Source organism: Gossypium hirsutum, chromosome A08 (assembly GCF_007990345.1).
Source record: "Gossypium hirsutum isolate 1008001.06 chromosome A08, Gossypium_hirsutum_v2.1, whole genome shotgun sequence".
NCBI classification, from domain to species: domain Eukaryota; kingdom Viridiplantae; phylum Streptophyta; class Magnoliopsida; order Malvales; family Malvaceae; genus Gossypium; species Gossypium hirsutum.
The window spans coordinates 108,110,267-108,124,602 of record NC_053431.1 but is presented as its reverse complement, the minus strand read 5'-3'; the positions used below and the strand labels follow the sequence as shown (position 1 = coordinate 108,124,602).

Here is a 14,336-nt window from a genome sequence, read left to right as displayed (position 1 = left end):
TCCTAGAAATAGGACGACATAAATCTATCGGATTAGAGTCAAATCTAATAGGGGAATTCATAGATCGAGTTAATGCGACAATAGGGGTTTTAATTAGAAAGAGATTTCAATTAATCAACCTAGAGTCAGTTATTTTTACTCTAGAAAGAGATATTAATATTTTTACTCTAGAAAGAGATATTAATATAACTTAGGGATTGCTACAGATCAAGGCAAGTGAATAAATCGTTTAATTCAGATTCAGAATAATAAGTGAAGTCTTGGTGGATCCTTTCCTGGGTATTGTCTCTTTCATTGGTTCATTCAAATATTTTCTTACTTAATTCTCTGGCGCATTCTTAATAATTAGTTTAATTAATTTTTAGATTAAAAACAATCCTTTCAATTTATAAGCTAGATAATAAAAAGATAGCAATTACTAGTACTTTTAGTCCTCTGGATACGATATTCTCGACTCACCATAGCTATACTACTATACGATAGGTGCGCTTGCCTTTTTCGTGATTTTAGTTAGTTAAATGAATCATCATCATTAACCTATACATGCCATTATAACCATAATTGATTTACAATATATACCAAAATGGGCCGATGGATAGTGTGAGTGATCTCCGCCAAGCTTCCAATCCAACGAGCTTCCGAATTGTTATAGAATAGGGAAAAATAAAACAGAGTAAGCATGAAATGCTTAGTAAGTTCGTATAACATGGTAATTAACTTACCATTCATTCATGTTCAAGATAAACATGCAAGAAACAATCAACCAATTTGGTCATAAGCCCTAACACATATCCTCATCACCCTTGTTAGTCATATATTTCATATAAATATCAAGAATCATGTATGGGCTCAATAATAATTAGATTTTCATTTACATGCACTTTCCACATCATGTATTCATATAACATATACATATCATGTCCTTGTATTTCCAGTACATTTTCATAATAATTCATCCCGAGTACAAATTATTTCATGTTGGAATTTTCCCATTAAATCATTTGAAATGTCAATGTCACTCGGGTAATACACCCAAGGTATACAAATCTATAATCATGAATGAACATATTCATCAAACAAATTCCATGTTCATATATTATCCTCTCGTATTTCAACATGTCTTGTAACATCAGTTTCATGTATTTCAGACATATACCAGATTAAGGATAAACAAAGTCATTAAGCATGTTCCATACTTGTGTACCAAGCATGTCATGCTTCAATATATCAAGTGATATCATTTCCATATATCATGTATCATCATTTTTCATGTATTTCAAACAGATACAAGTATTAATTCATTTCATGTTAATATTTTCTCATGTCAGGATTTTGCCCGTTAAATCATTGAAAACATCGATGGGTACATAGGTAGTACACTCGAAATATATTAATCAGAAATCCGTTAACTCGCATCCAGGGGTACCCACTAGGGCACAAAATCAGGAAGCACTCTCTCGATCCATGTAATAGGAAGCTCAGAAAGAGCCACTAATCGAAAAGGTCACAAAGAGCCTATCAGGAAGCTTATCTGGGCTATATAACAGGAAGCTCATAAGAGCCATAGTCAGGAAGTTCACAAAGAATTTTTAATCAAGAAGTTCACGAAGAGCCTTTAATCAAGAGCTCTAGATAGCCATATATCGGGAAGTTCGAGCGAACTTTATCAAGACGCTCACAAAGAGCTGCGTTTGTGTCTGCAATATATGCAGGATCACAATCGATCATATAACAAGACACTCACAAAGAGCTGCGGTAGTCCGCCACACATGCAAGATCACTACCGATCAGGATGCTCGCAGGAACCATACAACGAGAAGCTCGAGAGGGCTTATAATGGGATGCTCGTAGGAGCTGTGGTGTGTCCGCAACACATGCAAGACCGCAACCAATTAGGAAATCTTGTATACATCGAATTCCATTATTCAAACGGGATTTAATATTTATTAGGCTTTGTCGGATTTGTAACCAATTTCATATATTTTGAATTTATACAATTCACATACACAACATTTAATTCAAGCATATAAATATACACAATTTAGTTATACGAACTTATCTCAATAAATGTCCGTGTACATAAAGTCTACTAATTCGACACTTTCTCTTTTCCTCGCTCTAACTCCGAATTTGGTCTATCCGGATCTATACAAGTAAATTTAACATCAAATTAATACAATTCATACTCAATTCAGTCCAATTCACATCTTAGGAAAAATTACCATTTTGCCCCTAAACTTTTAATTAATGATAATTTTGTCCCTAGGCTCGAAAAATGAAATTCAGGCAATTTAATCCTTATTCCAAGCCTAGCCAAATTTTACATGTAACATTTACAGCCCATTTATTTCATGAAAAATTCATAATTTTCCATGAATTTTACAACTTTACAATTTAGTCCTAAAATCATAAATTCATCAAAATTCACTTTATAAAAGTTGTTTATCTATCAATAACCTTTCATTTCCTACCATAAATTTCAAATTTTCAGCATACTCATCCATGCAAAACCCTAGTACTTTGATAACTTTGCAAATTAGTCTCCGAGATAGCTAAATTAAGCTATTACGATCTCAAAAATATAAAAATTACTAAAAACGGGACAAGATTACTTACCCAATTAAGCCAAAATAGCTTGCTTGAGCTCACTTTCTCTTAGCTAGGGTTTTCATGTTTTATTTGGGAAAGATAATGATAAATTAATGATATTTTCATTTTTTTATCATTTATCATCTTTATTTTTTTCACTTTCCAATTTCATCTTTTTCTTTATTTTATTTTCCATGGATGAATCATCATCCTTAACCACTAAGCATTTCTAAATGGTCTATTTCCATATAAGGACCTCCACTTTAAAGTTCTATAGCTATTTAATTCCTTTACCTATTAAAACTTAACTTTTGCACTTCGTGCAATTTGGTCCTTTATCAAATTAGACATGTAACCAGTAAAATTTCTTTACGAAATTTTCATATGACATTTCCATCATGCTATAGACCATAAAATAATATTAAAATAATTTTTTCTTTCGGAATCGGATTTGTAGTCCCGAAACTACTGTTCTGATTTTTTCAAAAACAGGCTGCTACAATTCCAACACACACGAGGGTGCTAAAAAAGGAAATAACGGCCATCACAGCTATCGTTCAGCTACAAGGCAAAACATCAAAACATCCCGTTTCACTAACAAAACCTTTTGCCGAAAACGCAATGCATTCATTAAAGGACCCCCCAAAACGTGTCATTTTTGCAACATAATTAACTCAATAGATTTAATAGAATTAAACAGTAATTAACTACTTTTTAACCCTCAATTATATGCCATAACACATGGAGGAAGGCGAAGGTTTTTGATGGGCCGAACCACGGAAAGACCATGAAAACACATCTGGTGTTCTTTTTCTCTCAATAAATACAAGTTGACAATTATAGCAAAACAATGACACTATATCTTTAATCAATCACAATAACTACAAACAATAAAAGAAAATAAATGAGATTTATGAAGAAAATCCTTTTAAAGCAAAGAGTAAAAATTATTTGATTTGAAAGTTGACTCAAGAACTCTACTATTTTCGAAGTTTTTGCCAGAAAACAAAGTCACCTCAAAGAGTATATAATTCCAACAAAGCTACCCACAAATAACTCCACGTAAACAAAAACTGACCATTGAAATTGAAATCTCAAAGCTAAATACTCAATTAAAAAAAATTGATCGGACACAACTGTCAAAAAATCAGCTCAAATGTACCTTGAATGAACTCCGATGGTTTTGTCTTGTATAGCATGTTTGGAAAATATTTTTAATAATAAAACAATTGAGAGGATTAATTGACAGAAACAGTGCGACCAAAATTGTTTATTCTCGCATATAATATAATTAAATTAAATATAATATATATATACATACGTACGTGTGTGTGTGTGTGTTTGTTTTAAACCAAGGTTAGGTCAGTAATGCTAGAATCAAAGCAAGAATACACTCAAAATTTTGGAAAAGAATATCTCATGTTTGCTCTTAAACTCCAAAACATATATCTACTTCAAAGTAGTGTTTTCCTGAGAGAAAGCACTATCGATAAGTTATGTCCCAACTCCAAATTATTACATCAAAGTAGAAACAAGATGACATATATATATCAACAACCGTATATTCTGCACATGATGTGAACTGAAATACACAAATTACAACTAAACAAACCTTTGGCATTGGAAGCTTAGTGACACCAAAACAAATCTTCAGTCTTTATAGGTTCTCTCTCAACAGTTTATTCCACACTGTTCTACATCCGGCCCGGTAACTCTGGTTGTGAAGGGATCGATCCGCACCCACAACAAAGAGAAAATGGAGGCAAGCAGAATTGACCATACAACAACAATGGTAGGTGTACGGTTTTGGCGTCCCATCAAACCTTTCAAGAAGGGGTAGAGATGGATGATCACCCAGAAGGCAAAGAATAGCTTACCAAAGAGGGGACCCCATGATTGGTAGCCACTATTGATGGCATACGATATTCCTGCAACAACCCCCACCAAGTTTATGATGAGGAGAGTGGTTGGTGGGATGAGAAGGGTTGTCCATTTGAACATGTAAAGTTCAGCAAAATCCCCATCTTCGTCTGATGCTTTTGAAGTGACCGTGAAGTTAGTGTCAATGCCAGCAAGAACTTTGAGAAGCCCTTGGAAAACAGCAAAAAGATGTGCCGACACACCACCGATAACCCAAAACTGTTCATTTCTCCACCACTCGTCAATTCCCACACCACTCCACCTCATTTCTAAAATACCAGTTGCAAAGATGGAGAGAAAGAGGGATATAAACCATATACTCGCAAGGTTACTAATCTGCAGTCACAGCAAATCAAACAAAATAGTTAGAGCATATAATGCACTGATCTCTAGCTCTCCTAGAACAAAACAATAGGGGTTAAAGTACTACTAATTTCATTTTCTGTAGGGTAAAATGAGAGAGTTCCAATAAGGTCTGTTTCAAGATGACACATTTCACAAAAGCATATAGACATGAACAGTTTTGAGACTCAAAACAGGTTATAGCTATCCAATCAGTAAATAATGGCAATACCATATAGACAACAAGCTTATTTATTTTAGGCCACTAAAAGAGGATCAGTAACACGTTTACATTAGACAGTGTCTGGCATATGTGCAAATATACAACTAAAACAAGGATAATATAGAGAAGTCTAACCTGTGGAATAATGAACTTGTTAGTGAGCAGACAGACTGCTGGCAGTGTACAGTACATGAGAAGAGGAATAGCAGTGACTGGGTAGATGGTTGTGTTAACATATGCGAATCGTTCAAGCCACTTGAGCCTACCACTATAACCATACCAGATAGGGCAATGCCTACTGAAAAGAATTTCCACAGAACCAAGAGCCCATCGAAGCACTTGGTTCAGACGATCTGAAAGATTGATAGGAGCAGAACCTTTAAAGGCTGGGCGTTTTGGCATGCAGTAAATTGACCGCCAACCACGGGCATGCATTTTGAATCCAGTAAGAATATCTTCTGTAACAGAACCATAGATCCACCCAATCTGCAGGCAAAAAAAGAGTAGAAAACTTAAGTCCATTTGTACAACTTCCCAGGAACAGGTATGGGTTTCTTAAAATTCAAACAGGTTTCCTTATGCAATTTATAGGTTAGTATACTATACCATAATCCCTTTCTTCTAAAGCCCAAGAAGAAACAGTTTTACATAATTCAGTACATTACTACCAAAAACTCGATAGCCATGAAATTCACGAATCAATTTTCATGTACTGGAGTCACTGATTCTAAGGACAGAGCAATAAAACCCTTCAGGGTTCAGTGAAAAACATGGGAAGAACAGAAAGCAAAATACCTCACTTCCCCAGTCTGTTTTGTCCTCGTATCCACAGCTGATAACATGAATTGCTTCCTTAAGAAGTGTTTCGGGGGTAGCAGACTGAGGGACACCACCATTTTCCATAAGTGTAGAGGCAACAAAAACAGCAGACTGGCCAAACCGTTTCTCCAGGCTCATTTGTGACATCAGTAATGACTTTTCATCATCAAACCCAGCCCCTGATTTCAAAAAAATTTGCCCATATGGAGGACATATAAGGAACATTTCCTCATTAGACAAAAAGGAATTAAGTAATAATCACCAATAAGCTCAAAAGAAATAAAGCAAATACTTTACCTTCAACACCCTCTTCTATATCCTCTAGATTGAATACTGGTACAGTAGAATCAACATGCTTGCCAGATTTCTTCTTGTCTGATCCCTTTTTACTTGATTTTGAACTCTTCTTACGAGAACCTCCGCACAATGAAGATAGTATCCCTGTTTTTCTATGCTTGGGCTTAAGGGGGGGTTCATATCCATACAATGCTGTTCTATTGAAAACACATCCCGTACCGACATAAACCGGCCCTTGAATGCCATCCAGACCCCTCAAGTTTATCTGTAATTGCACAAAAAATAGACGATATCTCAAAAGAATTTCAATAGCCAGTATGTTTGATGAAAATTGATACACACCAGTCACTCTACATCAGTAATAACATCATTTACAAGATGCAATTATTTTTCTTGGTAAAAGATATGGTGCTCACATCAAAGAAAACAGTATTTCTGTTGGCATATCGATCATTCCGATCAATACCATCAAACCTTTGAGGAAACTGAACGTAACAAACTTGCTTTCCAAGGTTTGGATCCATCAGAAAACACATAGCTTCCCTTAAAGCCTTGCTATTATTTATGTAGTGATCACAATCAAGATTTAACAAGAAAGGTCCATTAGTAAGGACTGCTGACACTCGAACCTGAAAGAAAGATTCATTGATAGCTAGGTTAAAGATTCATTGATAGCTAGGTTAGATAAGATAGAAAATGAGTACTACAAAATAATGAGAGATTTTAAAAAGCAACTTACAAGTGCATTCATAGCACCAGCTTTTTTGTGGTGTTGGAAGCCTGGACGCTTTTCACGAGAAACATAAACTAACCTTGGCAGCTCATTGCCCTCAGCATCAAGGCCCCCACTCTGGCCTAAGAAAACCTACAAGTTTTACAAAACCTTAGGGACATTAATAATGGGTGCAAACTACTTATAACTCTGCTAATCCACTAAACCTCATTCAAAATAATGAAAAAAATGAACAGGATGATCATGCAATATGCATAAAAATGGAATGGAATAACTCGAGCAAATTTGCTCTCATCTCATGTGTCTGCTAATATTAACTTCCTTAGCTATGATTGAATGGAAAAAGATAAAACCACAAGTTGAGTTTTTCCAGACCATTGAGTGTAGAGAATTTCATATAAGCTAGAAAACCAGGAACAAAGGCTATCTTGACCAAAGCGGATGAATGAGTAGTGTATCTATGACTGCAAAAAGCAAATAAAAAAGTCCCTACCTGGATCATTCCTGGATGGTCTCTGGTGTTATTACCAGGCCATGGTGTACCATCCTGCATAATCCATCCTTCTTCAGGAACTTTCTGTGCTTTTGCAACAAGTCCGTTAACTCGGACTTTAAATTCTTCATACTCTCTCTGCAATAGAAGCAACGAAGTGAGCATGATGAAAATTTGAATACGGAGCAATACCACAACCAAGTATCGACCAAGCTAACCCTTACCTTCATAGCTCTGCGCTCCTTAACAAATGATGTTTGAACTTTATCTTTCAGGTAATCAATCTTCTGTGCAAAATACCATTCTGGAGCCCGAGGCTCAATATTATACTTCTTGCAGAAAGGTACCCACTTCCTAGCAAACTCTGATGTCTCAGACAGTGCTTCAAATGTTAACATAGCAGCACCATCATCAGAAACATAACAGGAAACCTTGTCGACTGGGTAGTCAACTGCAAGAATGGATAGCACAGTGTTGGCTGTTACAAGTGGAGGCTCCTTTAATGGGTCGACGGTACTCACAAAAATATCAACAGCAGCTAATTCTGATGGTTCTCCTTCACGATCATATCTGTTATACAGCCAAGGAATTTAAATAACAAAGCAAGGCTAAAACACAGGGACTTAAATGACACAACTGCTTAAAATATGTTAGCGAGGATTCATGATATTGGCAAGAAATGTCTTTACCTCAAGGCAAGCCTGTCAAGATAGGTTTCTCGGTTAACAGGAAGCCACTTAGGGAACTGATCCAGTATCCATGATATTGCAAACCAAATCTCACATATAACAGATATCAACCACAGAGCATAGGCATTTGGAACAGGGTTTGTTATTCGATAGTGCAAGAAAATGCAGAGAATAATGAGCCGAAGAATGATGACCATCCGATAAGGGTTTATTTTTGATGAGGGAATGGAGACCTTTCTTGATAGAGGCTGCCGAGCTTCATCATTCCTGCAAATTAGGAAGAAAAAGTATTGATAATTAAACTTAGGCAAAACAGATTCCTAGCAGGACTTAGCTCCGGTAGATAAGGACTTTATCAATGGTTGCAAAACCAGGTTCTCCAAATTCAGAAAATTATTCTACATTGCAGGATTTAGAAACACAGTATGTTCATGATTCTTAAAATATTTTAGCTTACCATGGACTAATGCGAACAAGAACAAATAACCTCATAAAAGTTCTACATATGAATCAGATGGGAACTCACAGTAAAGAGTCGTCCACAAGCACATCAGTGCTGGCATCAATATCTCCAGCACCCCTTTCAGAAGCAGCCTGGCCTGTACTCATAGGAACAACATTCTTCTCCTGCTTCATCTTCCAGCCATCAACTCTCTCCTTCCAAGCTACATTGCCCAATCCTGGTGAACCAAACTCCCTCACAGGATCCACAACCCTAATATTTGCTGCAAGGAATTTCAATGTTCATATCAATTAGCCATAAAAACCTATAAATGGAATGATAGATTTCATTTTGTGCAATTAATTAATGCCAGCCATAAAACAAAGAGGATTCATACATTTTCCACCAATTCCAGGAGATGCCATAGAAAGCCGCTCAGGTGATGCAGCAGATAACTCGCCAGAAACCTACAATATGTCAGTAGGAAAAGCAAAGTTCCAATATATTATTCCACTCATGAAACAATTGCAAACAATAGCTTCAAGAAATCTTATAGACTTACCTCCTGCCCATTGGTGAGCAGAGGAATATGGTTATGAGAAACCTCTTTATCATAATTTGGAGCACCAACGTCCTCCCCTCTACCATATGTTGCATGCCAGCTCAACATTCTTTCTGAAATTTTCTGCTTCTGATTTTGGTTTTTGTTTTCTGAAGAGTAATTGAAATCACTAGCACCATCATCAGCATCACCATCCTCTTCTCTATCTCCAAGGATAGCAGGACTACCTGGAATCATAGAGACAATGAAAAAAATTAGTGATTAATATAATTGAAATTTTATATTGAAAGGTAAGAGAATAACGTAATGAGAAAATCTGTTTAATACTTGGTGTTATATGCAACTCGTGCAAACAACAAAGAATCACACAAATGTAATATTGAGTGTGTATGTGCGGAAGTTAAGAAAACCAAGTCAATATCTAGTGAAAAAGAAATTCTCAAAACTACCTTTGTGTCTCTTGTATCTGGTTTTACATTGAGGGCATGACTGATTCCCATCCTTCCTTTCATATTCATAGCAAGGGCGGCAGACAGGAAATGCACATACATCGCAAGCAATGAATGGATCACCATCCGCATTTTTTCCAACATTATCACCACAGATTTGGCACACCTGGCCACCAAGATTCTTCATGGGCTTGCCCTGATCAATCAAAGAGTAACAAATCAAATATTCGGCAAAAAAATGAAACCTCCAGTAATCAAAGTATAAACATCTAGCAGATATGGCCAACTATAAGTAAGAACACATATCCAAGTGTAGAGAAATCATTGCGAGCAGTGATAACTAGGTTGTAATTTCATAAGAAAGTGAGTATATCATTTGCAAACAAAGTACACTCGAACTCCTCTTCTACTATGTGGCTTAATTTTCTGTTATCATCAATATGTGGCTTAATTTTCTGTTATCATCAATTTTCTAATCAATAAAGCAAACTGAAGATCAGAGAGAGCTGTGAAAATTTCTTCCAATACATACCCCAATATCTCCTGATTCCATTGTCACCTGCACCTTTGGTCAGTTGGGAACAATGGATACAAATAGCTGTCCAAATTCAACAAGATGTGTGCATGCCTTTATTTCACAACAGAAAATCACAATGAATCCTCCACTTCAAGAGTACGTTTTTTGCTCAAATCTGAAAAAACAAATAACGGGAAACAGTTTATCATTCTCTAGCTAGGACTGTAAATGACTCAAAGCACTTCCCTACAAAAGAAATTTTTAAAAAAAAACAGTAAAAAAATCTTTTTGTTAGATATTCGACTATATAATCATTCTTCTAATGCACTCAAAACTGCCACTTGATTGAGTCAATAAAGTAGATTCCTTAATAATTCTAACTGAACCGACAAATAGCAAAGCACCGACAAAGCAATTTACAGGTCCAAATCCAAACATCTTAAACGAACAGAAAACTACGAGCTTTAAGTCAACGCATTCGTCAAAGAAAACACAATCAGAAATTTCGATGCAAAATAAGACGGACAAAATAGGAAGAACTAAACACTCCAGTTCTAAATTTTAGAACAAAAGATCTGATGAATAATATTTCAAAAAGTTTAAACAAATCCGTGAATAAGCCACGAAAATATCGTCGATCAAAACAAAATGACCTTTTAAAAAAATGGACTGAAGGAGTTTAATGGTCAAACGCCAAATCGAACTCGAAAACGAAAACGAAAACAATGGATTCGATCTCTTTGCAAAAATGAGAGCAAATCAACATCAGATCTAGCCGGAAAGCAACGAGAGAAAGGGAAATCTGATCTACAATACAAACCTTGGAAATGAAGAATCAATGTAGGAGGAAAGAGAGCAGGAATTCAAAGCAGCAGTTAACACCCTTTTATCACTCTGCCTCCAAATAATATAATAGAAATCAAAATAATTAAAGATTTGTTTTATTATTCCCTAACTAAATGATAGCTGTAAGCAAAGAGAAAATTTTATGTGACGAAAGCGACAGAGAAACTACGATACCAGCTCTTTCAACACCCCACCGACAGTCGTTTAAAGGTTAGGCATATTAGAAAGAGAAGATGAAATGAGGAAGAAGCCTTAACTGACAGATCATTTACACCCAATCATTTCTTTCCTTAATTTTATTTTGAAAAATAGTAATACTACTTGCTTTAAAATTAAATTTAGGGATAATATAACTTTTGTTTGGTAAGTAAGTTCATATTGCCTCTTGAACTTGTTTTACTTTGATTTCTAAACTTGAAAATATGTGAAAAAAAAAGAGATAATGTAATTTTAGCTCTTGAACTTGACAATTAAGTTTATTATGATCCATGAACTTGAAAATTCTAAAAGTTTGATGATGTGGTACTTTGAGACTGTGTCATATTATTACTTGAGAAATAAAAATTTTAGATAATAGTGTGGTACAACCTTAGAGTGTCATATATTCAGTGTTTTAATAACCGAACCGATAGTTGAACATGTTAGACCACTAGTTCTCGATTCAACCAATTCGATCGATTCAATCGTTGGACCAAGTAAAATTGGTTTTTTATTTTTCTTTTTAGATTTTTGTCAACTTTTAATTATTTATTTAATTATTGTTGGTTTGACAATCAAACCGATCGAACTAGTTGAATTGAAAACTGGTGGTCTGACCTGTTCAACCATAGGTTCGATTATTAAAACACTGAATATGACACTCTGATATTGTACCACATTATTGTCTAAAACTTTTTTATTTTTCAAACTCATAGTGCCATATCATCAAACTTTTAAAATTTTCAAGTTCAAGAATCAAAATGGACATAGTTGTCAAGTTCAAGTACCAAAGTGAACAAAAGAAAAAGGTATCAATTCCAAAATGAACCTAGTTATCAAGTTCAAGGGCCAATGTAAACCTACTTACTAAGTTTAAGGGTCAAAAGTTACATTATCTCTTTCTTTTTGTCATGATCATTATCAAAATAGTCTTAAATGAATAATAAATTTTAAGTTTAAGGGTTAAAATAGTTAAAAAAAAAATCAGAAACCAATATAAACCTTTAAGTTGAAGGTCAAAAGTTACATTACCCCTTAAATTTATTTAAAAATAGTAGTGTCTTTTTTTTGCACTTTGTTTCGGTTCGGAGGGTCGGACCGTTCAAATTAAACAGCTGGAACGCATTGGCATTACGGTTCAAAGGACCGGAGGAAGAAAAATTAACGGAGGGGGACTTTTTCTTAATACTAGCAGTTTAATTTATGTGTGGAATGGTCAGTGTAGACTCTGTTTGCCCTTTTGTTCAAGCGGACCAACCCCCCTTTTTCTCATTTTCTACAACTGCGTCTTCGCCTAGAAAAGTTAATAGGGTTTATATAATATTTCCCCCCCGAAGTTGCCCACTAGATCTACTTTGGTCTATTTTTTTTCACTTTGATAACTAATTACATCTTTATCTATAAATTTGAATTTTGTTAAAATTTAAAAACATAACACATTCTAAAAAAATTACATTATTAAACTTTTACATTTTCTATAATTATTAAATTCAAATACCAAACCCATAAAAAATAAACAAGCCAAAAAGTTACATTAACCCATACCTTGTAGATACTCGTAAATTATTAAATTTTGACTAACCCTATAATTGGAGAAAGTAAAAAAATGATTAATTATAATTATTTTTTAATTATGTCCTTTTGTAAATTAAATCATGTAAAATATTAATAGAATAAAATGTAATTTTCCATCTTAAAAATAATTTCACTTTTCATTCTTAGCTTTTTCCCCAAATTAGGGTTTGGTAATTAAAATTAATTAACTCAAGATAAAGTAAGGGAAATTCAACTCCCTTTACGTTCCCTAAACAAGGGGAAAAATGTTACTTTTCTTTCATTTTCCTAATTTTAATGCAATCCAAACATAGTGTAAATAATTTATATTTGGCTTTGTAAGTAATCAATTGAAACTTAATTTAAACACCTTGATAATATACCAATCTTTTTTTTATTTAAGCTAGACTACCAGTAGCTTGAATTATTGAATAGATTGCATTTAAATGGTGAAAGTATCGTAGAGGCCTTTGTATTAAGAGGCCTTTATATTAGGAGTTGAACTGTATTTTGTCCCTTATATTAAAAAAAGACAAATTAGTTTATGTACATTAGATCAAAGAGTAAACGGGTCCTTTTGTTAAAAAGTCCATCCATTTATACTATTACAATTTGACTCATGTACGTCAGCATAAGGTACACATGGCACACCACGTGTAACTATCTATTTATTTCATTAGCTATAACAATTTGTAACCGTAGAAATTGATGGAAATTTTAACAGAATGATTAGTTTATTCTTTGATCTAACTTATAGGGACCAAATTGCCCATTTTTTAATAAAGGGAGCAAAATACAATTTATCTCCTAGTACTTGGTCTCAATAGTTAATACCTTATTTAAGTAAATGGTGAGTTAAATGAATTTTGTTTTATTTTTAATTAAATTTGAAAATTCTTCCATTCGAATTGAAACTTTAACCCCAAGTATTAATGATTGTATTTAAGGTAGCATAAAGGCATATTTTGTTTTTAACGCTTACATATTTTATTAATTTGTTTATTTTTTTACTTAAATTTGACTATCAACCTTTTAAAAAGAGCCGAATTTGACCATCAAGCTTTTAAAAATAATAAATTTGTTGTTTTTTTTAACGGAAATACTGAATAAAACATTCAATTTTAACATGATATCCAACATGGTAATCTGCTTGTACTTTACGTTTTGTTTATTTTAGAACTTTTATAAACTTTCTATATTATTTGATTTTTGATTTTTTATAATTTTTAAACTTTTTGTTAACGTGACATATAAGAAAAATAACACCAAGTTAGCATGAAGTATAGGTGGACTACACACAAATTACCACGCTAACATCATTGAAAAATTAATGCTTTAGTCAAAATTTTTGTTAAGAAAAGCAAATTAACTATTTTTGAAATGTTAATGTTCAAATTTAACTAAAAAAATAATGGTCAAATAGACAAAAGATGTGAACATTGAAGGCTAAATTTATTATTATGTAAAGTATAACAATCCATATTGTTTTTTTACTAAATAAACTAGTTTAACTAAGCATAATCAAGTGAGATTCAACATTTAGATTTTTATCTTGAAAGGAGGTCAAGCATAAATAATTGACTTTAAAGTATGTTACACTACCCTAAAGAAATAAGATTGTGGAAGAAAATAATATGATCTAAACCAAACAAATTAGTAAACG

At 33.9% G+C, this 14,336-nt stretch overlaps 1 protein-coding gene across 4 annotated transcripts; it reads right to left on the bottom strand.

Moving 5' to 3' along the window:
• Positions 1-3,989: 3,989 nt before the first annotated feature.
• On the bottom strand, positions 3,990-11,237 carry LOC107938343 (cellulose synthase A catalytic subunit 3 [UDP-forming]). Of its 4 annotated transcripts, XM_016871463.2 has the most exons (16): positions 11,096-11,235; positions 10,896-10,969; positions 10,091-10,250; positions 9,559-9,754; positions 9,110-9,336; positions 8,945-9,014; positions 8,632-8,830; positions 8,106-8,372; positions 7,641-7,986; positions 7,417-7,554; positions 6,930-7,055; positions 6,607-6,819; positions 6,191-6,455; positions 5,870-6,072; positions 5,210-5,560; positions 3,990-4,845 (listed from the first exon to the last, which is right to left on the bottom strand). In XM_016871463.2, the coding sequence occupies exons 3-16, from the start codon at positions 10,109-10,111 to the stop codon at positions 4,261-4,263; spliced, it is 3,207 nt and encodes a 1,068-aa protein (XP_016726952.1). In that variant the 5' UTR covers positions 10,112-10,250; positions 10,896-10,969; positions 11,096-11,235; the 3' UTR covers positions 3,990-4,260. The 4 variants fall into 4 exon arrangements, with proteins under 4 accessions (XP_016726952.1, XP_016726951.1, XP_040930303.1 ...); XM_016871462.2 differs by having other exon boundaries at positions 10,896-11,237; XM_041074369.1 differs by lacking the exon at positions 10,896-10,969 and having other exon boundaries at positions 11,096-11,232.
• Between the last annotated feature and the right edge of the window lie 3,099 nt (positions 11,238-14,336).